Source organism: Tiliqua scincoides, chromosome 7 (assembly GCF_035046505.1).
Source record: "Tiliqua scincoides isolate rTilSci1 chromosome 7, rTilSci1.hap2, whole genome shotgun sequence".
NCBI classification, from domain to species: Eukaryota; Metazoa; Chordata; class Lepidosauria; order Squamata; family Scincidae; genus Tiliqua; species Tiliqua scincoides.
In genome coordinates, this window is record NC_089827.1 from 74,477,259 (window position 1) to 74,504,138 (window position 26,880).

At 42.5% G+C, this 26,880-nt stretch overlaps 1 protein-coding gene across 1 annotated transcript in view; it reads right to left on the bottom strand.

Moving 5' to 3' along the window:
• The window catches only part of TRHDE (thyrotropin releasing hormone degrading enzyme), a 253,931-nt gene that overhangs the window by 54,448 nt on the left and 172,603 nt on the right, over positions 1-26,880 (bottom strand). The window contains exons 7-8 of the mRNA XM_066634507.1: positions 22,892-22,957; positions 1,302-1,367 (exon numbers count right to left, since the gene is read on the bottom strand). Coding sequence (XP_066490604.1) covers positions 1,302-1,367; positions 22,892-22,957 — 132 coding nt within the window. The remainder of the gene's footprint in view (positions 1-1,301; positions 1,368-22,891; positions 22,958-26,880) is intronic.

Genomic DNA, 26,880 nt, shown 5'->3' on the forward strand with positions numbered 1-26,880 from the left:
ATTGTTTTTTCTTGATCATCAATAGCTAATATAAGAAATAGGAACTTAAGACTTGACAACTGATTTCAGTTGTATCATTATTAAGAGGACCTAGATTGGAGATAGACATAGGATTATAATTTGGTACTTTTAAATTACTATTTTAAATTTATCATGATAATTTAACTCCCAAGAGGGACTTCTCATTTGCATTAACTGCATTCAACACCAGTGCCAATGTCATCTTTTAACTTCCATAAAGGCAGGTTGGAAACATTTTCTTCAGAAATGGAGGGTCTGAAGGTGAACACGTGCAACCCTTCATGTGTGTCACACGCGATTTTTGCGATTTTGCAAGGTGATTGATACTACAAGCTATACAGGATGTATAGTTGACCACTTTTGAAGGAAATCACTGCATTCCCCACTTTCCTGTTAAAGGATGTGTGACAGTCTGTCAGAACTTAAAAACAGAATTGAGACCTGGAAACTTTTGGTCTTTCCTTAGTTCCATTTTTTAATATAAATCACTTCAGTTTGAAAACAAGATTATGGGCTCTATTTTTTTACAATGCAGGTCATGCCTTGTTATCCACGGGGATTCCGTTCCAGAACCCTCAGTGGATTAAAAAAATAAATAAATCAGTGAATACCAAATCAATAGAAAAATAGCTTTAAAGACTCAGGTTTCTTACTCCTCTATTGTTGTCCCAGAATGCATTGATATAGACACTATACTGCATTCAGCCACTAGATGGGGTGAATTATGGAATCTAGTGGAATGAAATTATAATTATTTAACACTGCAAAGATAGGAAATGGGATTTTGGCGCTTTTTTTTTCTTGTTACAAGGCATTGAAAGGTGGACGTCGGTATCAGTTGTGAGTCAAATCGGTGGATACCAAAACAGTGGATACAGAGGTCTCCCCTTTACTCACTGAGGTCTCCCCTTTACTCACTGATTAAACGTTAAGAATTGAGGACTAAAGAATACATACTTCAGATCTTGTCAATCCCAATGAGATTTCAGTTTCTAAAATGAGACTATGAAGGCTCATGTCAACCTGGAAGTCAACATGCCTAATCCCAGAGATAGGAAAATTAGTGATATTTACGTGTTAAATGGAAGTTGCATGAGCTAAAAGACATTTTTGTAATAATTCATATTGCAAAGCTGACTGTAGACTTTAGATCTAAGGTCAGACCCTGGGGAACATATCACACCCTCTTCTGAGTATTGTTTTTTAAATTTTTCCACAATGTTGTTAGATCAAAATAACAACCATGTTTGTTTTCTTATTAGTATATTAAAGGACTTTACCTCCGAAAGTGTGTTCCACAGGTCCTTTCTTGCAGCATTGCCATATTTGTGAATGGTTAAATAATCCTACAGAAACATATTTTAACAAGTCATTATTGTACAGCAGCCAACTTACTCCAAGCCAAGCCAAGCCACAGTGCTCCAATGACAAAGTGTGTTTTCTGTGTGTCCAAATGATATACGCTTGCCCTAACTAAACACAGAAATATTTTCCAAAACCAATTTTCGGTGTAAACAAAAGGTGGGAATAAACAACATCCAAAGCTATGGTTCAGTAAATGAATTTTTAACTTGCATGCCCCGTTTCTTTGCCCTCTCTAATTAATTCTCAAACACTTTTATATTTCCAGTCTGTTCTTTAAACATTTGTTTAGCTTCAGTATCTGTTTCCGACAAGTCCTTGCACTGACAGGGAAGTGTCCAGAGATAAGTGATACTTGTTACTTTAGCAGACCACTCTGTGGTTAATGTCAAGAACCCACAGTCTTTGCTGATGACTAGACCTGTTATTAAATATTTAAACAAGACACAGTCAATTCACACCACAGTCTTCTGTCAAGTGAGGCATTTTGGGTGTATGTCTTCCTTTCTGCTTAAACAGAAATATAAAATACCATCAAACCGCACAGTATACATGTAGTCTAAAGCTTTTCTTTTGTAAGGAATCTTCAGGTCACAGAAGAGATATTCCCCATGCGCAAGTTCCTACCGTAGCATAAGATAATCTTAGCATAGCATAATTTCTGGATCAGGCCAAATGAAGGTCAAGGAACAGAATTAAGATATTTGATCATGGGTCAGCTCCTATAATATTTACGAGGTGGGGGGAGGATTTGTCCTATATATTTATAGTATTAGCGGCACATGTAGAGGCAGTTAGGAAGGATTCCTGATGAACTGGGAAGTGAAGGGAGCAGGTATACTCACAGAGTGCACACAATGCATGGAGAAGGAATAGTTTCATAAGCCAACCCTGTTTAACTTCAATATTGAACTCTTCGGTCTGTTTCATTCTTTACCATTTGGATCTCCCCTACAGCTCAGCTAGGATTCAAGGAGCATTTAGGAGTACAGTGGAGTCAGGGCTAGATATTTTTAGGTCCAGAGTGATTTTGCTTAGTGTGCTGGAGCACATAAAGCATTTTAAAGTCCAGTGTGGGTTTATAGCCCCACTACATTTACATTCCAAATGCTACGTTGCATCCCGCAGGGAATTTTCAGCTGCTAGAGGTCTCTTTGAGTTAAGGAGACATTTGTTCCCTTGCCCTGGGGTAAGCCAAAGCAGCCACTATGGTTCAACTCGTACCTGTGCCAGTGATATCACTGGTGCAAGTCCAAGTTGATCCAGAAGGGGGACCAGGCCCAGGAAGGGGGTCAGGATTCAGCATGCACCACCGCCATCAAACCCATCGCTCCTCTCTGGACTACTCTGCCCACCTTCTGCCTCATCTCCTCCCCATTCCACTTCCCACTCCGTTCAACCCCACTACTCTTCCCCTACAACGTCCCGCCCCCTGCATTGCTCTTACCTGTCTCGGCAGGCCTCCTCTCTCCACCAGCACGCACAGGAAAGCTTCAGCCTTTCCAGTATGCATAAAGTCACACTGTATTAAAATGCATTTTATTTCCCAAGTAGGAAATATGGTTCCCTTGCATTTGAGTGTTCATCACTTTCTCTTTGGGTAACAGTAAGAGACAAGCCCTGATTTACAGTCAAACGACAAACCCAGAGAAATTGTGCTGACTGTGTTTTCTGTGCTGTGTGTGAACTGGGTACTTCAATAACAATTAGTGTTTGAGAAGCAACTTTTCTGATGTTCCAGTTGTAAGTACCTGCGGCAGATTTTGCATTATGTCTGCAAACTCTTTGTTCAAGACGCGGCAGCTCCCGTATAATCATAGTGTAGAAGGGCTACATGAGAATACTGACTGACTTAACTACAATGCACAGTTTTAAAACTTCTAAAATAGAAGTTTTAGAAAAGACAGCAGCATTTGCGCTCCTCCAAAATAATGGGCCGCTATCTAGCTAAACCTAAACAATGACACATTTCACTAGGTTCCCTTGAAGATGAACTAGTTACTTTTAAAACAAAAAGGCTACAGTAAACGTATAAACAAGCCACACTACAAGGTTCGCTTCTCCCGTACAGGGTGACACAATTCATTTTGATCCCACAATAGCTGCTCGTGACATGGGATGTTTTATGAGTGCTCTCCTTCAACCTCAACTACTCTAGGAAGTAAGCCATTATTTTTCCATGGAGGATTGTAGCTGAGATGGCAATTTGTCACAAGCCATTGAGGTATTTAACAATGAAATTTGAGTCCAGGAATCCACTCTGGAATTTGAGTCCAGGTCCACTCTGCTTGTTCTCCAAAGTCTGTTCTGTTATACACATGCCAATGAAAAGTGATTTCAAATTGGACAACAGGCATCTCCCTGTGGAATTACATTAGCTTGCTGTTGCAACCACTAAGTAAGCAAGTTACTTCACTGGGCACACAGAGTGGAAAGTGAGAGCATAAGGAATGGAAGCCATTTTACTTCTAGATATATGAAGCTGCCTTGTACCAAGTTAGACCATTCATCCATCTGTCAGTATTGCCGATGTAGCAGCGCAGGATGCTGCTCTGGGGAGCACCCAAGGCTTTTGAGGGCCTTGGTGCTTGGTGGGAGACACACCAGACTATATCTTGTGGCCTGATGGAGAGTTTACTAAAAGCAGAAGCACTCTGAGGGTTTGAAAGTTAGATCTCGAGGCAGCAAAGAGCAATGAATACAACAGACAAGTATAGTAGCTAGATGCAAAAAGAAGGCTTGATGCAGAAGAAGAAGAAGTAATGAGATTCAGCCTTTTCTGCCTTTTATTCCTTCTTCAAACATTACACAACAGACTGGGGTTTTCCATTCTCTCATCTTGTTTACAATACTAAGCCATGAGTCCATAGTCTGTGTAATAGGGACTTTTCCAAGAGGAAGCTGAGACTAACAACAATCACATTCCTAGATATGATTCTTTATAACATCTTCAAGGCTAGCTACAGAGCTTCAGACCTAGCATGTCACTAAGGCTGCGCCGAGTTTGCTCTGCGCATGTGCAAAGTGTGCTTTGCTTCATTGTCACATACTAAGGCTAAGGCTAGCGCTTCTGTAGATAACCACTACATGCCTACATGCAGCAGCTCTAAAGCAGGGGTTCAGACAGGGATCTTTAGTCCTACGGGACATGCAGGAAATTTAACATGCAACTTTCTAAATGCAAAGTACGGCCTCTACCACTCAGCTACAGCATCATCCCGAACCAGGTGAAAAAACAGATACCAAGCATTAAGATTCTATTGCTGTATTCCAGTCATCATAAAAGTTTGAAACCATGGTTTCAGAATTTTCCAAGGATGATCATGTAAACAGGAACATAGGATTTGAAGCTCAGGAGATCAGTTAGCAAAGCAATAAGGGTATTGTAACCAGTTCCAATGTTATTTTTCTACACATATGCACTAATGGGACCACTTCAAAAGTGTATCCTGTTAATGCCAAATGTTACACTAGAATCAGTCCCTGATGCATCAAAGGAAGCAAGAAAACACAAAACCTGAAATTGATGACAATTCTTTCAAATCCGGACAGACCACAATACCTCTCTGAGATTTATGAAGCTCAGTCTTAAAACTAATGAGGGTTCCATGCTGCCGTGACCAATAGAAGGAGAGTGCTTCACTTCTATAATGAATGTTCCTTGGATGCTGGCTCAGTCTTATGTCGTGGAGTAAGACTGTTCACAGCACAAAAAAAGGTGTGAGAAAGTCCCAACATGACTCCATCAAGCCAACAAATCCTTCTTAATCCCTCTTCTTAATCTTCCATCCAACATTACGATTTATTTTAATTTTGTCTGCAAAATGTTTACATGCAGAAGCAAACGCTTCTGCGCTTTTTGGTTTTTTCTTAGAATTCGCAATCAGAAGCTTAGATTTCATTTTCAGTGTCCAAATGTGATATTTTAGGAAAATGCAGGTGATTGCACAATGAAAAATAAAAAAAGGTCTAACACTTGACGTGAAATCCAGAAGGAGAAGTGCTGTATTGCTAGGACCTCCAGTCCAACACCACCACATGGTTTCCCCCCCCCCATGGTTTTTTTCCCCCCCCATGTACCCTCAAATATACAGGGTTATATTACATGACACCATCTGCATGGGGCACATAAAGTCAACACTTGATTTATACTTAGTGCAGGTTGGCCCCTGTTATCCACAAGGGTTCCTTTCCAAAATCCACAGATGTTGGAATCAACAAGGTTCTAGTCACATCTGGGAGGTCTTCAATGGACTCCAGCCAGGGATTCGGAACCTGTGGGTGATGAAATCCCTGAATCCACAGATAAGGAGGGCCCACTATGTAACTAAATCAAGATGGCTATTTAAAACAAAAAGAACAAGAAAATGAAGCTCCTAACCTAATGAATCCACTTTTACTAAATTATTAATCAGGTAGCCTGTTTTTCCTTTGGATGTTTGCAGGTCCAGTTCTCTTCTCTAACTGCTCCACTGGCCTCATCCAACCTATTGTCACTGGCCAACTGTCAACTTCTCATTCCCAGACAAACCTGTTCCTCATTACCTCTGCACATCAATCACGTTCCTCATTAAGGACTGAATCCTATCCAACTTACCAGTTCAGATGCAGACGAAATGCAGCCCTGAGGCAAGGGAACGTTTGCTCCCTCACTCTGAGGAGGCCTACTGCCCATCTCACTGTAGAATGCAGTGCACACCCCTTTGGCACAGCTGCATCCATGCTGGAAAGCTGGATAGGATTGGGTCCTAAACACCATTGGGATCCTAAAGCAGTTCTAATTCCTTGCCCATCAGTGGGTTTTGTATTCCCTCTGCAACCCTGAGCTCCCCTTTCTCAGAGCTGTGTTTTTCTCCTCTTCTTATTCTTCTTATAGACAGGACCTTGAAATCCACTAATCTGGCACCCACTGATTTGACTCACCAGTGATACCAGGGTCCACCTTTACATGCCTTGTAACGAGGAAAAAAGCACCAAAATCCCATTTCCCACCTTCAAACTGTTAAGCTGCACTGTTTGCAAGCTTCTTGGGGTTAAAGATAGCTTTAAAGACCTACTTCTGGGTTTCTTGCTCCTTCGTTGTTGCCCCAGAATGCACTGGTATAGATGCTATACGTACTGCATTCAGCCACTAGATAAGGTGAATAATGGAATCTAAGGAAATTTTTCACACCATCTAATGGATGAATGCTGTACAGCATCTACGATACCTTGTTACAAGTAATTTAAAGATGGACCCTGGAATCTGCTGATTTCAGTATCCACTAATTTTGTTATCCACTGAGGGTTCTGGAATGGAATCATCACCATCAACTTATAAAGAACAGATCAACAAACGATATTTGGGGATATTTTGTCACCAGCACTCATCATTGCTAGATATGCAATGTTTTCATTATCGCAGTGCTTCCTGCTCTACTGCTAGACTGACTGCTGAAAGCAAAGTCAAATGATTAGAAACTATAGGTTTGCATTTCTTGGTCCTTCAGACTCTGGTAGGCAATGCAAGGAAATTATGACAGCAGCAACATTGATCCTTCCTCTGAACAATTCCAGCTCAAGTGCCTTGCCATGGAAGACAACCATGGCATTCGACCACACACTGCTTTATGCTCCACATTTTGGTCACATTATATTTTACAGCTCTTCTAGGAAGGCTATTATGCTATCGAGAAATGCAGCACAGAAACAAGGAATCCATCTAGTTTATAATATCAACATGCAGAATACACAACAAGACACTCTGAACAGAACTGCACAATGAGTCAACAAATTAAAAAAAAACCAATAAACCGATGCTGAATAAATAAAGCGTCAATTGAAAACATTAACTCTCCTATTGCTCTTATTAGATCTAATAAAGTACAATTAACTGTAGTGCTAAACTGCATTAACAACCCAATCCTGTGGGTTTTCCTGACATAGCAGGCAGTCACAGGATTGGGTTGTGGATTGGGTTGATTGCATCCTGTGGGGGAAGGGGAGGCAAGCTGATCAGCAGGCTTGGGAGAGGAGAAATATTTTCCTTTACCTCTCCATAAACCTCCCGTTCTCCAAAGGGTCTCCTCAGACCTACATCAGCTCCTTCAATGCTGTAAGTCTGAGGAGACAAAGGGGTGTGATGGCTCACTCCAGAGGGAACTGCATCCAGCACAAGTAGCCCACCCCGTGTGCCAACCCCTCCAGCCTCCGATACGCTTCTTGCCATCCCCTATTTCACCTCCCCCCTGCCCCGTTATGCCCCTGCCGCAAACTCACCATTGTCAGCGGGTGTTCCTCATTCCGCCATTCTGCGTTGAGCCTCTGTGGCAGGTCAACAAACCAAAACATCACCCTTTTATCTGTCTTATGGCTGAATGACTGATCTGCAAGACTTATCTAAAAGGGTGATGCTTTGGTTTGTTGACCTGCCCATCCGGGTTATGTTCATTTAAGAGAGAAAGGAGAATCACATGGAAAGAAAGTCCTCTGGTTTTCCCGGTGGCATAGCTGGAGGGAGTGCGAAGCACTTAGCTTGGCAGGAGGTGGGCGAGCGGCCCCTCCCTTTGGAGCCATTCCTGGCGGGGAGCCGTACAGCTCTGTTTTGCCTCCCCGCCAGGAATGGCTCCGAAGGGAGGGTCCGCTTGCCCACCTCCCTGCCAGGCTGAGTACTCCACCCCCTCCAGCTACACCACCAGGTTTTCCCAACCAGATTTTTAATTGATGTGAATGCTTTCCTTTCATGAAAAAAACCATTGGTTTTCAACAGCCAGTTTTCCAGTGTAGGGATTATTTCAACTGTTCAAAGTATGGCAAACACTTTCATAGCTGGTAATAATATATTTTAGTTCATTTTAGTTCACCTACAAATCACCATGCTTCCAAATACACAAGGAGCACTACATAACAACAGAGAGAGACTTCCATTTTTTTTAACCTCTCGGATTAACTTTAGAAGGGCACTTCATCAGCCTAACAGGTAGAAGCAGCACACGGTACTGCTCTCTCCAGAGACCCACGAACAAACTCCAGAAAAGTTACCGTAAATGAAACTTACTGTGAAAGGAATAAAGTACTGCCTGGCTACTGCTTTAAACAAAGTTCTTAAAACACTGAGATACAACTGCAATGCTGGGCCCTGAGGCCAGATGTTTTCCTCTCTCTCAGGGGGATTTTTGCCTGAGTTCCTGTGCTCTAAGCAGCTGTGTAAGCTGGTAGTTCTTGGTAGCCAAGTTTCCGTAACAGGTGATAGAATCAGGAAATCAGGCCCTTGGAGCTCCAAATCCACGAGTGACATAATTTTGTCAAATCTCTAGAGATTTGAGTGGCAACAAACTTTTGGCTCAGATAATGAGTAAGTTATAAATAAATTCACCAAGGAATACATAATTCAGAAGTACGTACTTTGTCCGGTATTGTTTCAACAGTTGTTTGTTGCTGCCTAAAAGATCTACATGTCTAGAAAACGCTTATTTTTGCAACTTGAACTAGTTCACCGCAGCAAGGTGAGGTCTTTCAAACTTTCAACTTGTACATTCTCAACGAAGCTACTGGATTAGTGACAAGATACAATTTTATATTTTGAATAAAATGTGATATATTCTGTTATAACAACTGTTTCCGGTTCCCTTTTGCCAGGGCCTGAACATCAGAAACTCTTCTTTCTTTTTGCTCCCTTTTCTCACGCCCACTAAAGTCCTGGTTCTCCAGCCCTGTTCTCCTGGAAAACCCTTCCATTTCCTTCTCTCCCCTGCTTTTCCCCTCTTCAATCTTTCCCCCCCTTGCATGCTTGCTGGGAGAGTCCCTCTCCCTGCAGTGGTAAACCTATCTCCATAATGTTTGCTGTACTGACATCCTTGCCTCACCTCTTTGTTCCCTGCCAAACCATTCAGATGTACCACTGGCCACTGTACAAGCTTCCATTACATGAGACAGACGTCCCCTGTGAGAGCATGTTAACATATGTCTGAAAAACACACTGGGAAACACTGGCAGTATAATCCTATGCTGGACTGGGCTGCCGGCTGGAGAGTTTTGTGACTGTGGAACAGAGCCTGCTGTCACAAAAAGGCTACTGATGGAAGCCACAGGACATCGCCGTGGCTGCTGGACCACATAAGGCAGTGGTGGGGGAGAGAAAGGGGCAAAATTGGGCAGGGAGAGGGGAGGAACGAAGGCAGGGATTGGCAGATCCTATTCTCTCATTTTTCATTCTCCCTGTCTCCTTTCTCTCCTGGACACAGCTGGCGCAGGTCGAAGGAGTCCCAATGTAGATCTGGATGCAGGGGGTAAGAAAATTCAAATCTTATATCCCCCTGAAGTTGCCCAATCTGCCCCCCCGCACTGGATAAATAGTGCTCCTTTTCAGTGTGGTTGCACCGGAAGAAGGGGGGGAAGGAAAGGATAGGATTGGGACCAAAGTAAGTGTGATAACACAGGAAAGTGGTCCAGGTACCTTCTGCAAGCATAATGTGTCTTCTACCACTGCACTATGGCCCCACCACTTCTAGCTGCTCCGCATCACAGATCAGCAAAGTTAACTGACCCAATCTGGGAGAAAATTGCTTAGGTCAACAGAGTGCAGAGAGGTGAAGTGGAGAGGAAGGTTCAGCTCCTCTCAACCATGCACCTCATTCAACATTTTATGGTGCAAATGCAGTTGTACTGGGGCCTGGGTCCTCCTAGGTAAATTGATGTTACTAATGCTTTAGAAACAGTGCTTTAATCCAAAGGAACTGCAGATTTGCTATATCATAAGACAGTCATTCAATCGTTTACTTCCTAAAGATACTTTCCTCTTCCCATGATTTAATTTTGCCTGTCAACACCTGCCCACCCATCCTGTCTTTTCAAATTTCTAGATTGATTGCTCCAAGACTGAACTTACAACAGGAGCAGAATAATTCTGGGTGAGTAACAGAGCAAGGTGACTTCATCGCCCAGTTTAAGACGACTGTCAGAAGCTTATGTCACAATTAAGGAAGGTTGAATGAAAAATTATAATTGGCAAGCTACAAGAAAAAAGAAAAACACATTAAATGAAGAGTACATTATTTTTTTATTATTTTAACACCTTCTTACCCCATAACAGGCCAGCTGTTAATGGCATGATATCCCTTTAAGAAAACACTTCAGCAAACCTAGCTTTCTGCAGCATAAAGCTGACTCACAGACACCCATCAGTTTTCAGGAATGTTTATCAAAAAGAGAAGACTTTGCTATGATCAGGTTCACCAGAATATTCACAGGGAAAGCTCCTCATGCTAACTTCATCAGAATTAAAGAAGCTTTGGAAAACAGAAACAGAGGAAAGGCACTTTAGAACACAGAAATATATCACCAGAAATTGGAAGGGGAAAAAAAATTACTTTATCCTAGTTATTTTACTATAACTTTTTTGAACTGCATCCCCTTCCTCAAAGGGGCTCAGAGAAATGTTGCTTATAAGAGAGGTCCCACAGTAAAATGCTCCCATCTTCTTGGGAGTAAGTCCCAATGGATTCAGTAGATCTTACCATTACGTAAGAATCACACTATTAGGCTACAGAAGTAGTGGCAATCTTTCCCATGAAACAGTCAGCCTTACTTTTTTCCTACTCTCTCTTGTTAAATTTTTTCCAGTTTCTTATCTCTCTCCCCCATCTGATCTTTCTTTTCCTTTCAAAGAACTGCATTTTTTTTTCCGGCTAAATGGTTCTTTCACTCTCTAAGCCCTGCCTACCCACAACAGAAAGTGATCCTTCTCTAGAAATTTTCCTTGAATTCTATCTCTCTCTCTCCCTCTTTAATCCTTCAATGCCCCTGGTAACAAAGAATTTGAGGGAGTTTCTCAGCCTTCTTTGGGTTTGTTTTTTTTAAGTTTCAAATCTCTGCAAACCTTTTACTGGATATTTACAAGAGGAAGGTAAGGCTGAGAGACAGAGACTTGCCCACGGCTGCTCAGCAAGCTTCATAGCTAAGCAGAGATCCGATCCTGGGTTTATCACATCACCAAAGTCAACATTCTTGTCACTGCACTTCTCAGGCTCTGAATACATTTAGAGTTTCTGATTTCAGAAAGCAGCGATCACAATAAAGACACAAAATATTACCAAGAGAGCTGTGTGGCTATCTCCACATACCCACAATACACTTGACTTTTCCACACCTTCCTCAAACAGCAGTCTCTTGCACTAGTTGCAAACCGCTTTGCTGTGAATTGTATATAGCATGAAGAAAGCTGGAAAAAAAACAAAGAACTGCTGGCACGTGCGCATGGGTGCATCTAAACAAGCTTTCAGATTTGAGTATGTAATAGGCAAGCACAAAGCCACATGCTATTCATGCAGCACCTGCACCAGAAAAATACCAAGAAGGATGTTCTTGGTGACTTCTCATATGCAAAATTCACCAAAGTATGAATTGGAGCCTCTTCAAGGAGGACTAAGGAATTCATGCCTAGACAGGTGTAATGGCTGGAATTAAGCTGGCATGTTTAAGTTTTCAGTAATACAGGACCTTGTAGGTTTCTATTATGTTTATAAATGACAACTTCAATGCATTTTTTGCCTTGGAGCTTTCAAAAAAAAAAAAAGTAATTTGCTATGAATTTTCAGGATTCGGTCGGATAGAAATTTCTCAGGGGCTTACCCAGGCCTCCTAATGCCTTAAAAGGCATTAAAAACCTCACTTCTGGTTTTTCAAAGAAAAAAAAACTTGAAGTCACTTTTTTCATTGTTGGCAACCTTCAGTCTCGAAAGACTCTGGTATCGCGCTCTGAAAGGTGGTTCTGGAACAGCGTCTAGTGTGGCTGAAAAGGCCGATTCGGGAGTGACAATCCCTTCCACACCGGGAGCAAGTGCAGTCTGTCCCTGGTCTGTCTTCCTGGCTGTGGGCCTTCCTTCTTTGCCTCTTTGCCTCAGACTGTTGGCCAAGTGTCTCTTCAAACTGGGAAAGGCCATGCTGCACAGCCTGCCTCCAAGCGGGCCACTCAGAGGCCAGAGTTTTCCACTTGTTGAGGTCCACTCCTAAGGCCTTCAGATCCCTCTTGCAGATGTCCTTGTATCGCAGCTGTGGTCTACCTGTAGGGCGCTTTCCTTGCACGAGTTCACCATAGAGGAGATCCTTTGGGATCCGGCCATCATCCATTCTCACAACATGACCGAGCCAACGCAGGCGTCTCTGTTTCAGCAGTGCATACATGCTAGGGATTCCAGCACATTCCAGGACTGTGTTGTTTGGAACTTTGTCCTGCCAGGTGATGCCGAGGATGCGCCGGAGGCAGTGCATGTGGAAAGCGTTCAGTTTCCTCGTAATGTAAAAGGCACACCATCAGTTCTTGGACAGTTGACAAGAGATACCATCCTGCTGGTGGGGGGCTCACATTTTTCAATTGCCCTATTAATTGCTGACCCTCCCCCAAACTCCCACAGCACATCTGGGGCTCGTTCGTGGCACACAAGTGTGCCATGTACACTGGTTGAAAACCACTGCACTATAGCTTAGAAAACCTTCCCTGTTTTGTTTTCCATCTGCTCAGCGCTTCTGTCCCTAGGTGCTGCACCCTTTGCAGACAAGAACAAGGATTATAACTATGGTTTGTCAATCCAAATGTTGGTAGCTCTCATTTCCTCTTGAACAGAGGAGTAAAAAAAAAAAACAAATCAGAAAACTCTGTACGCTTGTAATTCTTCATCCGCTCCCTGTGCCCCAAGCACAAGTTCAGGTGTTTTTATTTCTTGCTAATTAATCTTAAATAGCATGTGTGGTTCCATTCATAGACTCTCATAGTTGTGAACCAAAATTCTTATTTCACGGAGAAGTATACAATTAAAAGGTGAGAAAAAGTGGAAAACGAAAAGACAGTGGGAAAGCCTGTTAAAAATTAGAAGGAAATAAATTAGCACAACATGGTGCTAAACTACACTGTGAAGTAGCTTCTAAAGATAATAATCCTGTTTTTAAAATACTGGGCTGGTCAGGACAACACTGTAGAGCAGGGGTGCCCAAACCCCGACCCTGGGGCCACTTGCGGCCCTTGAGGACTTCCAATGCGGCCCTCAGGGAGCCCCCAGTCTCCAATGAGCCTCTGGCCCTCTGGAGATTTGTTGGAGCCTGCACTGGCCCGACGCAACTGCTTTCAGCATGAGGAAAACTGTTTGACCTCTCACGTGAGCTGTGGGATGAGCGTGCCCTCCACTGCTTGCTGTTTCATGTCTGTGATGCAGCAGTGGCAGCAAAGGAAAGGCTGGCCTTGCTTTGTGCAAGGACTTTTATAGGCCTTGCGCTATTGCAAGATCTTCATTCATTCATATAAGTTCATCTTTAATATATTCATTTATGTAAACTTATGTAAATGTAAATTAATTATTTTTTTCCTCGGCCCCTGACACAGTGTCAGAGCGATGATGTGGTCCTCCTGCCAAAAACTTTGGACACCCCTGCTGTAGAGCAATAGCATAGCTAGAGAGGGTGCAAAGCACTAAGTTTTGCAGGGAGCCTCACTATGGCATGCAAGCGGCCCCTTCCCCTCCCTTTTAGAGCCATTCTGGGCCACTACAGCAAAATGTAGGTGTATTGTAGGGAGAAATAATTCATCAGCAAAGGTCTAATTTGTATTATTTATTTTTTGTGTTTATATACCACCTTCCTCAGCAGATATTACCCAGATTTACATAGGCAGGCTGTCCTAGACTCGGTAAGGGTCTTTATAATATTATTCTAAATATAGTTCCCTTCAGTCACCAGATGTTTATAATATAAATTAGGCTTTTGCTGAGGAATTATTTCTCCCTACAATAGGCCCTTAGCTATAAGAAACAAACAAAATAACTCAAGAATCACAGAACCAAATCTTTTGCATATGAGTGAGAGAGGTCTGGTCAGACCTACGGTTCAGTATGAAACTATTGTGACATTCAAAAGAGAAGCTTTTCACAAACCAGGCAATTAGCAGGGCAATAACTCAATCACCCACTAACTACCCAACCGCCTTCTGGTTACTGCCAATTGCTCTCTCAACCTCAGGAGCTCACAGACCATACCAAACAGGCAATTGCCCTCCAAAGCTTGACTTCCCAGCCAGAGTCCCCACTTGGCTTGAAACAGGGTGCCAGGTACACTTAATGGGCAACAGGATAGCACAAGACCAAGTCACTGGAAACCAGTCCCATTTACCACCAGTTCCCCCCCCTTCCATGGTTCCAATAATCCATACAGCTGCAAACAGATAGGATTTATTAGAGGATAGAAATAGCATTAGACAGGCACTTTGCTTAGGCATAGATTTAGGGATTTGAAGAGAACATACAATACACATCAAAATTAAAATAATAAAAACTCCTAACACTAATACTAATTATCACTGACCAAAAGTCTCACATTCATAAATCTCAGTCGGCCCTGCCGCAGTCAGGGTTGTCCATCTTGGAACAAAGCGGACAAAGCTGAGGCCCCACAAACCAGAAAAGAACTAAGACCAAGGATGTTCCCAACAGGTGACTCTTATAATTGGCTTGAGCTCAACAGCCAATTAGAAATTAGAACTGGTCAAGGGTTCTAGTGGTGGATGTGCAGTCAGGCCATTCACTCATGGAGGGTAGTCTCTCCCAACTTGAAAACCTGCAGCTGGAACGGTTTCATAAACAAGGTGTCCTTGGCCAATCAGCCACTCTGGGAACTGCTATCTCCAGAGATGAGGGCTGGCCATTCCCACATCTCCCCAAGACACTAGCCCCTTTGGAATGTTCTAGTGAGCAACTTTCTCACAGCTGCATCTGGCTAATGTGGCTCCAGGCAGTAAACATGGTTAACTGTTTTGCCAGTTTTGGTTTTTCTGTAACAACTATGGTTCAGCATTAGGGGAAAGGATGTCAGGCTTGTGTGCCCTCCTCTCTTCTCTGCACAACACAAGAAAGTATTAAAAATTTGTTTTTGATGTAACCTAAGCTTCCCACGATGTCTAAACTTGAAGAACTATGGTTTGTTCTATGGTTAGTAAACAAACCAGGAGCTCAGACTGAGTTTAAACATCATGAGAAAGTGTAGCAAGTTCACAATCAAGAGGGACGGGAGAAGCATACGACCCCGAGGCTTTCTGCAAATCATTCTTGTGACCTCAAAGCACAACCAGGAGAAAGATGTCTGAAGTCACTAGAGCTAATGTTACCAGAAACTGTAAATTGCTGTTGTGTGAAAAAAGAGTGCCAAATGTCAAACTGTCTACTGCCTATGCCAAGCAAAAGAAAATGACAAAATATAGGAAATAACGAATTTATATAGTTGATGTGCTCAGCCATTAATGAATTCTAGAAAACATAACAAGAGTTATTTCCGAAATGACTGGATATTTACAACCACTGAATCCATTGTCTATTTGACCAGGTTTATGGAAAGCTTTGTATAATAATTTATTTAAAAATTTATGATGCATCCTCCCCTCCTCCCATAATAGGGCACCCAAGATGGCTTACAACATTCATTAAAACGCAATAAAATACAAAAGGAGAAAAGCCAGCATACGTGCTAAAATCATATACAATTCAAAAAGCATGAAAAACAAAAAATGTAGCATATGATAATGGCATCTAGAATGGTGTTAATCAAGAGATGGATACATTGGATGGTTCCATCACTGAATGGATGCTTGTTGTATGTCTGGAAAATGGCAATTACACAAAACATTAAGAAGCAAGGCTATATTTGAGCAGAGAATAAAAAGACCAAATCAATACCAACAGCTAGAAGCTGCTTCAATATTATTAAGTACTTGTATAGTTTAGCACTCGCCAAGCCAAGGCCCGTGAGCCGGATCCTGTGCAATGCTGCATCTCTCCCTTATGTGAGCAGCGCTTACCGTTCTGGTGCGCTGCTCAAAAGAAGCCCCTCCCTTGCTGTTGTGCGACCATCCAGGCAGTCGCATCGATCTGGAAATGCAGAAGCAATGCCTTCTGGGACAATGGGCTATGGTATGACTGCCCAGAGCATTGGGCAGCAAAGATGAAGGGGCTTCTTCTCTGCTGTGTGATGCAATGGTAAGTGCTGGTCCGAACGGGGACCGATTTCGCACTGCACAGCGGTTGTGACCAAACAAAAAGAAATTGTTTTCAGAATTCATTCTTGTTCCTGTCACAAGAGTAAGGCTGCAAACCTATCCACACTAATCTGGGCGTCACCTCCATTGACTATAATGTGACTTACTCCTGAGTAGATATGCATAGGATTGGGCTCTCAGGAAGCTGATAAAATGGAGGAATATGGAATGCAATAAAATTGAGAAGGACCAAGCAAACCCATGGCATTATTTAAGATTGCCAAGGAAAATATCTCATATAAACAAAGACTCAAAATGTGCTTGTGTATGTGTGTAGCAAACACACACACACACACACACACACCCCCAAGGAAGTTACCACTATTTTAGACAGTAAGTCAGAATGCATTCAGATTCTATTGACTTGCACAGGATGAGTAGAAGGGGCAAACCAATCTAAACCAGTGTCTCTCAACCAGTTATACTCTCGTATCACCAGTGTTACTTGAGGTGGTGTCCAGTGGTACTTGTGGAACCCCCAGGCCCCACTGCCTGTCAGGGAGACTAGCTACAACATGACAAGCCAGTGGTAAGAGGTTCAGCAGGAAGAACTCCAGTGTGCTCGCATCTGCCCTGAGCTTCTGACTGGTGTTTGTTGCACTGTGTCTGGCCTCCCAACATAGAAGGAACTGGCAATGACATCATTGCTACCTACTTCCAGTGTACTCCCAATAGGTGCACCATGAGAAGCGGTATAGCAGGGGACAAACATTAAGAAACGCTGATCTAGACAAATTACTGGACTGGTGCAAACTGAAATTTGGGCTTCATTCCTCACATAAAAAGATCTGTTGTGACATTCATTAAAAACACAAAGCTTACTCTAGGCCTTCATCTTCTTTTTTTTTAAAAAAGAATGTTTTTATTTGTTTCACATTCAACAACAAGTGCAATTAGAAGCAATCAAAAAATCTGCTACCAGAGAAGCATATGTGCAATTAAATTATTATCCTCAAACAAGCAGTTTCAAGTGCTAACTAAGAGAAATGATATTTGAATCTTATAATTCTTTCTGGAGCCAAAACTGATATATAAATTAGTGTAATTATAATTTTGGGAGTTATTTCCTCCCCTTGTAATTTACTGCAATCTGAGATAATGTAGCTGTGGTATGATTTCTCATACCCACATCTCTGGAACCCATCAATTGAATTTTTTTTTTTTTAACTTATTCACTTAAGTGTAATTCATTGAAAAATCAATATCAGGCTGTTTTTAGATTCCTACATATGTTGCTTTCGACATAATAAGCATTGGGAAGAAACAAGCAAACGGGAGGAGGGCAGAGATAGAAGAGCAGGCCTCCAACCGGAAATGTAGCTAGGAAGTCAAGGCAACTCCTCCATTTTCCTCTCACCGACCAGAATGGGTCTGATGGGGGGGGGTGTGCACCTCTTGCAAGGTGCTGTTCAGGAGCCTGCAGAATTTGGCACTGTGACCCAACTCCAGCTATGCTGTTGCCGCCAACGTACTAACTCCTGGCCCTGGTCCTGCCAATGTTACACGGGGCTACTTGGTTCTACATCAGCTAAATAGATAGCATTGATCTGAGTAGCTCTACTGAGCAGGCCCCTTACTACACGGGGTAAGGGAACAAATCCCGAGGAGACTTCCTGCCTGCTGTAATTCAATGCTGGGTACCATGTAGGCCTGGTGGCCATACTGCAAACACTGGAAATGTCAGTGTCGTAATTATTAATTTAAAAGATTTACAGCCTGCCTTTCCCATGTCCAGGCGGCTCATAATGACATAAGAACTGGGGCAAGATCCAAAGAGAAACAGAGGACACAGAATTTATGAAGTTGTCTCAGTTGCAATACAGCTACGGCAACTGTGAAGCCCTAAATTAGACAGACTTAAATCCGGACCGAAAGGAGGTAGCAGGGCCTCACAAAAGCAGCTTTATGGATATATTACTGTATGCAAAATCCTCTTTTTCTATTAGTACTGAAACTCCTTGTTAGCCAACAGTGCATTAGGAAGGATGAAAGCACAGCTGGCTTTGACTACAACAAAGACAATTACAGCGTGGTCGCAAAGCAATTTGCATTCAAAATCTAAAGGGAAATGTCACAAGGATGGCAGAGTCCCTGCTGAACATGGTGCCTTCCTTTTAATACACGCAAGGGCTACCTGCTAGAATGATAAGCTTGTTTTAAGAACAACATCATGTGATCAATGACGATATGCAGCTGAACTATATCAATTTATAAGTGAGAACAAGACATCCATCAGAATTCAAACACACCTATTTAATGACTTCCTACATTTTATTGCACACGTTGCCTTTTATCTAAATGTTTACCCTCAAGTACATATAAAGGAAGAAACAAGTTTAACCCATTTTTGCCCAGCGCACAGGTGTGCACATTTGATCGGTGTTTAAAATGGTTTAAAAGGGCACGCATTCATGTAAATACTGAATGATGTACACACAAATTTTCAAATCTAACCTTCTGGAATTAATAATGACAGCATTCTATCTGAGGCTGCCAGTTCGAAACAACCGGACGTACCCGAGAACTGACAACACGCTGATATACTGATGAGCTGACCCTCGGTGGCAGAGAGGAGTTGCCCTCAAGTGGAGCGTGGGAGGTGAAGGGCCAGAGAGAGACCAGACCGGGAAGGAATCCAGCTGGAACGAGGAGTTCTATGAAAGACTAGAACTATTCAATTGTAAAAATCCCTACGGGGATTTAGAACAGCCTGCCTATGTAAACCGCCTTGGATTAAAGTCTGAGGAGAAATCTGACAACCAAAGAAAGGCGGTATATAAATACCTCTATAAATAAATATATAAAATAACCTTACGTTAATGGAACTAACTTTTAAAAAGCAGGTTTTGAAACGAAGCAACAATATTGACCTCTTACAAATCTACAGGAATGACAGTCTCCCAGAGAATGGAATGGAATATTTTCTCGAGGCATGCAATAGCTAGCATTACATTGTTATAATAATTGAGCTAGTATTGACTTCTCTGGCTGAGGCACACAGAAGCAATGGCAGAGTCACTCTCAATGAGAAATATTTGTTTAACTAGACCCTTGTCCTGTCTTTTCATCTTTTAAGTCAAGCTTCCTCAAACTCTCACAGCACAAGCTGATGCATGTCTATTCAGAGTGTGACCCATTGTGTTTCTAGAACTGCAGCATCAGAACTTCAGGGCAAACATTTTCTATTGTAGGAAAACTAGGAAAACTGGTGGGAAGGCCTGCAGGTGGCCAGCAGTTCCCACCAGTTTTCCTAACTGGCTCACTGGTGCAATGTGTTTTCCACCATATTTGTGACATGACACCTTGCACTGGCAGAGCATGTGCTCCTCCGGTGAAAGTGGGGGATAGGTTTGGGCCATAATTCTTTGGGAAATATCCATGTGGTCAGCTCCCACCTATCTGGCTGGATCATTCAAACATTATCCCAGAGACCTGGAAGCCATTCACTGAAATGCAACACTCAGGTGGCTAGGATAACATTTAAAAGGACCTTTCAGTACCCAGGCTTTATGTGTCAGTCTAGTGAAGTGAATAAAAGGTCCTTGGCGTGATGTATACAGTACAACCTAAAGTACAAAAGGTGTTAATTTATCACAGAGACAGGAGATCCCACTGTAAACTAATGCAAACTGCTGATGATGCACTAAATCAAAGTGAGTGATGAACACAAATATAGCAGCAACTGAAGTTCAAAAGGATACAGATCTGGATGATCAATGAGCTGTCAAATGCCAAATGAAATGTAATGCAGACAAACTCACCAAAATACACATTGGTCTAAGAATAATCAAACCAGCAGGAGAGAAAGGCCAATGTCTGACTCAAAGCCAGAGAATCTCACAGAAGGACTAAAGATGACAGAAGGCAGACCTCTTCACACGTAGCCATACTAACACTGTACTCACCGTGACCACATTTAAACAGAAAGTCATGAGTTACACAGAAACCGACCTTGCAAAATTATATATTAATTAATGAAGGGATACAAACTGAAAGGGGGAAAAAATGTGGTTTATGTCACTTTCTTATTATTTTATGTCACTTTCTTATTGGTGTTAAAAACCAAAGAAACCCAAAGTGAAATTTACTGTGATACATTCAAGTGGACCATTAGCAGAACTAAAAGCCCAGTCCTAACTAACTTTCTATGCTGTGAAGTAGCACTGAAACAGCCTTTGCTGTATCCAGTGCAGAAACAGAGGCTGTTGGAGGTCTCCCTGAGGCAAGGGGACTCCCCCAGGGTAAGCCCAATCAGCTGCTATGAGGTTACTCGTGCTTGTGCCAGCAAAATCGCTGGTGCAAGTCCCAGCAGCCCTATATTGGGAAATCAGGGCCAGGAAAGGGGACAGGACATGGAGGAAGCCACTTCCACTGTTTCCACCCCTTCCTGGGCCCAATCCACTCCATCCCTGCCCTCCCCCTCCCATTACACCCCTCCCCACCTGCATTCCACCCTTCCCTCGCCCTTGAGCCAGCTTGCAGGGAGTCCACCTGCTCCGGCAGACACAGGTCTTTGAATGGTGCCGACAGACCAGTACAGGTCTTTCCACCAGCACCATGATACACCTTTACTACAGTCTTGCAGAAAGGTCTTGCGTTTCATACTTTTCCTAAGGAGCTAAACTTAATTTTATCCTCAAAGCAACAGTGAAAACGGGACATTACTTTCCCAAACCTAGCTGATGAGCCTTGTACGTAAGTAGGGATGTAAACCAAGGCATTCTTAGTACAATGCTTTAGCTCTCTAAATAGCACACAAGCTCTCTATTTCTAGTTCTGTAACAAGGCTTCCATAAACTGCTTGTAGCAATTTCCAATTGCACCTAAAGTTGATGGTCTTAAGCTGTGTATTATGTTAAATTCTGTTTTGAAGTTTCTCTAAACAAGTTTCTGGTGGGGGTGGTGTTTCTCTACATAAAGCATGGCTAGAAAATAAAGGCTGTATTACAGAAGACCAAAGAAAACTGGAAATTTAAGATAAAGTAAAATTCTATTTCAAAACTTTACCAATCCTACTAAATTTTTAAAGGAAACAACAGGACATACTAAAGAAACTCCATCATTATTTTTGTCACTGTTGTATTAAATGCATATTTAATACAGTACACACACATAAATGTTTATTAACTTTTGGTTAATATTTTACCTTTCAGTCTATTGGGGGATAGAATTACTGTGTTAAACCTGATCCGAGATGTAGTTCATATGACCTGATCCCAGATGTAGTTTATTTAAATTTTCCAGACTGGAAAGCTTACTAAGAACAGATAAGATTGATTGCTCTTTCCATCTTAGCATAATTGTATTTCAGGTGAACATCAATTTACTTTAAAGGACACCTCTAAGTAACAGACTGCAACATACATAATTCAACAATCACAGCTGCCTGTTACATGATTTACTTAAACACATTTCAATGGAATAAAGGCAGCTGCATGGCTCTTGTGCTTCGGTTTGCTTGCTTTTAAATGGTTTTATAAACATTAATTCACTTGGAATTATTGTTGGAAACAATTTAGTCTTGGTAAAAAGCAAAGTGAATTTATTTCTTTTCCAAATTTCTCACTTTCCATCCAGATGTGTTGGTTATTAAAATCTTGGTGTACGACAAAATGAGTTGTCAAAACATCATTCAGGGCCCAATCCTATCCAACTTGCAAGCACCGATGCAGTCACCATGCAACCCCAAGGGAAGGGAGCAAACAGTCCCTTACTTTGAAGAGCCCTCCATGACTGCCCTATTGGTGCGGAAAAGTTGGCTAGGATTGAGCCAAATGTAGAAGTCATGCTAATCCAGTAGCATAGCTAGAGGGGGTGCAAAGCACTCAGTTTTGCAGGTGCCTCACTGTGCCGTGCAAGCAGCCTCTCCCCTTAGGAGCCATTCCGGACTGCTAGAGCAAAACGGAGGCATATGCCTATATTTAGCTCTAGTGGCCCTGAATGGCTCGGAAGAGGTGGGGCTGCTTGCATGGCGTGGTGAGGTGCCTGCAAAACTTAGTGCTTTGTGCCCCCTCTGGAAATGCTACTGTGCTAATCAAAACACAAGGAATTTGAAGAGGGAAAAAAATATTTCTTGTCTTAATATATCTTCCTTAAAAAACATGCTTCGGAAACTATGTTCATTTTCAATTTATTAATATCAAACTCTATCTGTAGCCATACTGGAATTGCTTTTTTCTGAACAATGAAGAAAAGCAAAGTTTTCTGTACTTTTCAAAAAGGAAGGTGAGTGAAAATGGATGCAAAACAGTATCAAAAGGGAAGCCTTTTCCATTTCTAGAGTGTTACAACCTTTCCGGTAATACAACCAATTTTCCCTGTTCAATTCAGCCTTAAACATATATTGATAGTGCAATAGCTGGTGTTACAAACACTGGCAGAAATATATGCAATAAAAAAATATACTGGCACAAATACAAACACAAGCACACAAGGAAAGAAAGAATGGTTTCTACATACTTGTAGGCCCATCTGAAACACTGAGTGACCCATAAAATTAGCCAGCATTCGAATTAAGGCTGCACCCTGTAAACACAATTCACAAAAAAAAGTTGGATTGTTTTCTATACACACTGTTTCACAGCAGTACTAACATATAATATACATTTATCCCTTTCATAAATAATTGCAGGCTTCTCAGTAATAACCACATTTCAACATGCATGAAAATAAAATCTACTAAATCATTCTATACACGGAACAAACTCATACAATTTAGTTCGTAGAGACAAAAGGATTGTACAAGTGCAAAAAAGGGGTTATCTGGAAAGCTGCTAATAAACCAGAACACATGCATATGACTATAACAAAAGTAATGACAGGCTACAAAAGCACATTATTTTCCTCAGCTAGAACATCCACTAGTTGCTCATTTCAACCCAGAAAAGGAGAATGAAATAAAAATAATAAAATGCACTTTATGAAATTTTTAAAAAAGTGTTTCAATACATCCATGATTGTTGGCAACCTTCAGTCTCAAAAGACTCTGGTATCGCGCTCTGAAAGGTGGTTCTGGAACAGCGTCTAGTGTGGCTGAAAAGGCCGATTCGGGAGTGACAATCCCTTCCACACTGGGAGCAAGTGCAGTCTGTCCCTGGTCTGTCTCCCTGGCTATGGGCCTTCCTTCTTTGACTCTTGGCCTCAGACTATTGGCAAAGTGTCTCTTCAAACTGGGAAAGGCCATGTTGCACAGCCTGCCTCCAAGCGGGCCGCTCAGAGGCCAGGGTTTCCCACTTGTTGAGGTCCACTCCTAAGGCCTTCAGATCCCTCTTGCAGATGTCAATACATCCAGTGGCGTAGGTACAGGGGGTTCAAAGCACTAAGTTTTGTAGGAAGCCTCACCGTGGCGTGCAAGCAGCCCGCCTCCCCTTCACAGCCATTCCGGGCCGTGAGAGCAAAATGGAGGCAACGCAGCATACGAGCAGCCCCTCCCCTTCAAAGCCATTCCAGGCCACGAGAGCAAAACGGAGGGGATGTTTCCATTTTGCTCTTGAGTCCCAGGATGGCTCTGGAGGGAAAGGGTCACTTGCATGCCATGGTGAGGCTCCCCGAAACACTCAGTGCTTTGCACCCCCTCTAGCTACGTCACTAAGTACGTCATATAAACAACAAAAGCTGGAGTGTACCAGGCTGGTCTAGACTCAAGCAACACTACTGACATGAGACTGCATCACAAAGTCCCACATGTAAACTGCTCTCCCGGTCACTTCTATAAAGAGAAACTCCATCCGTGCAGCAGAAGGTTCCTCTGTTGACAGAACAGAAGAGATCCCCCCCCCCCTTGCATCAAAACACAGTCTTGAACCTGAAGCTTGTGTGACTGAGCTTCCTATTTTCAGAGGTATAAAAAATAACCAGACTGGATGGGATAGCCTGGTTCTCAAGTCCCAGGAAAATATAATCTTGGGACCTGTCTTCCCAGTAACACACAACTCATTCTTGCATGACCCAAGACAGCCATGCAGAGCATTTCAAAGTTATGAAATCCCATGATTTATATAAACATGTGAAGCCTTAGACCCTGAGGCAGAAATAAAACTCTGTGGGTTTAATGAGGATTTAATGTTTTCCGTCACCATAAAAAAAAACATGAAGCCAATCCTAGTTCCTAGTTGTCTTTTCCAATCCCTTTTTAATTTAATGTATAGTTTCATATGGAACAGGGCATGGACTGGTCTGCAACTACTTAGGTTACTCTAGAATACTGAGCAGGAGTTTACAACAGATCCATTATAAACATTATGGTATATTTCATTTTCATCTAGTGACAATTTTCACACAAATGAATTTAAAACTTACTTATTTAATAATAATAATAACCAGAGAAATCACAATCTACAAGAAGAAGGTAGAAGGAAAAGCACCCAAAACCTGCCACTTTAAACAAATACATTTCCAGCACAATTCTATACATGTCTACTCAGAAGTAAAACCCATTGGGCTCAGTGGACCTACTCCCAGGAAAATGCTTATAGGATTGCAGTCTTAACTGTACTTTTTCAAAATTAAGAGTTAAAAGAGTTAGATAGACAGTGGGCCCTTCCTATCCATGGGGGATCAGTTCTGTGACCCGTTCCAGAGATTGCACTGACCTCCTAGCCTCCTCAGAAGGAGAAGGGCCCACTGGACGTGACTGGTTTGTGTTGGGGATTTCCAATCACATCCCAGAGACATTCTAAGGTGCGAGGAGGCCGTGTGCAACCTCCCCGTGCCTCAGAACACATCCTGGATACTACCGGATGTCACCGATGTGAGCTGGAAGTGGCTTCTGGTTGTGTACACGGGGCCATCTGAGGTACAGACTTGGCAACCGTGAATGCAGAGTCTGTGGATAAGGAGGGCCCACTGTACTCCTGAATGCAAGACAGAAATGGAAAGCTGAACATTTTGTGGCATGTGTGATACACTGGAAAACTCTAAGAAGAAAAGAAAGACACGTTGTAAAATTAAGATGGAACATCTGCCTAATAATAACGCAAATCCATTTTAGAAATGATAAATTAAGAGAATGTTCAGCTTTTAATATTCCATGTTGAGAAGTCTGAGTTAAAATGTCATAAATAACTGGGCTTTGCTACAATAAGCTGAATGCTGGATTACTGGCTTTTTGTTTTACTTTAACTCTTCATAATCTAAACTTTCACTTGCTGAATTATATAGCATTGCCCACTGCAGCCCAGAACTCCTGAGCTCAGGATGAGGTCTCTTGTTATCTGGTGTGCTCCCTGGGGCATTTGGTGGGCCGCTGTGAGATACAGGAAGCTGGACTAGATGGGCCTATGGCCTGATCCAGTGGGGCTGTTCTTATGTTCCTAGACTGAGAATCTGTCAGGACCCACAGGATGTGGTGATGGCATCTGGCCTGGATGCCTTTAAAAGGGGATTGGACACGTTTCTAGAGGAAAAATCCATTACGGGATACAAGCCATGATGTGTATGTGCAACCTCCTGATTTTAGAAATGGGCTATGTCAGAATGCCAGATGCAAGGGAGGGCACCAGGATGCAGGTATCTTGTTATCTGGTGTGCTCCCTGGGGCATTTGGTGGGCCGCTGTGAGATACAGGAAGCTGGACTAGATGGGCCTATGGCCTGATCCAGTGGGGCTGTTCTTATGTTCTTAGCATGCTCATACTTCTTCATTAATAATATGAAGCAGTAAGCAAAGCTAGAGGCCAGACACAAAGTGCTGCAGGAGCCTCAATGTGCCATGTAAGTGGCCCCTCCCACTTGCCATCAGAACCCTTCTCACCATAGGAGCCATTGTAACAAGCAACACATGGAAGATGCCATTTAGTTCAGAGAGGGTCTGCACTTTGCCATCGCTGCCCAAAATGGCTCTGTCAGCAAGTGGGAGGGGCTGCTTACACAATGTGTTGGGGTGCCTGCAGTACATATCATTTTGCTACCCCCCCCCCCCCGGCTGCAGTACTGATTTAAAGTAGCTTCTAATTCTGATGAAGGGCTGTTTATTAAAAGTATAACCAATTTGGATGGCGGTAAACAATGTGGAAACAGAGAGAGATTGAGAGAGAGAATGCAACAGGACAGAAAAATCCTGCTGAAGCAGAAAAAGTTTTCCTATTGGTTGAACCGAATCTCTCATGTATACATTTATAGGCACACATTCCCTGGCAGTTGTAGAACTCTTAGAGAACCTCAGAAGAGCTGCTAGATGTTGTCTTTATATCAAATAGCCAGAGGAAGGGCAATGAGGGCATATGCCTAGTATAAGGTATCTTTAACCAACCAAAAGGTGTAAAGAAAGCACAACTCTTGAGCAGTGGCATAGTTTGAAGAGTTTGCAAAGCACTAATTTTGCAGGGAGGCTCACCGGAGTATGCATGGGGACCTTCCCACTTCAGGGCCATTCCAGGTAGGGGGGAGCAAAACGGATGTGTACACATGGTTCCAAAGGGGGGGGGCCCTTGCATGCTGCAGTGAGGCTCC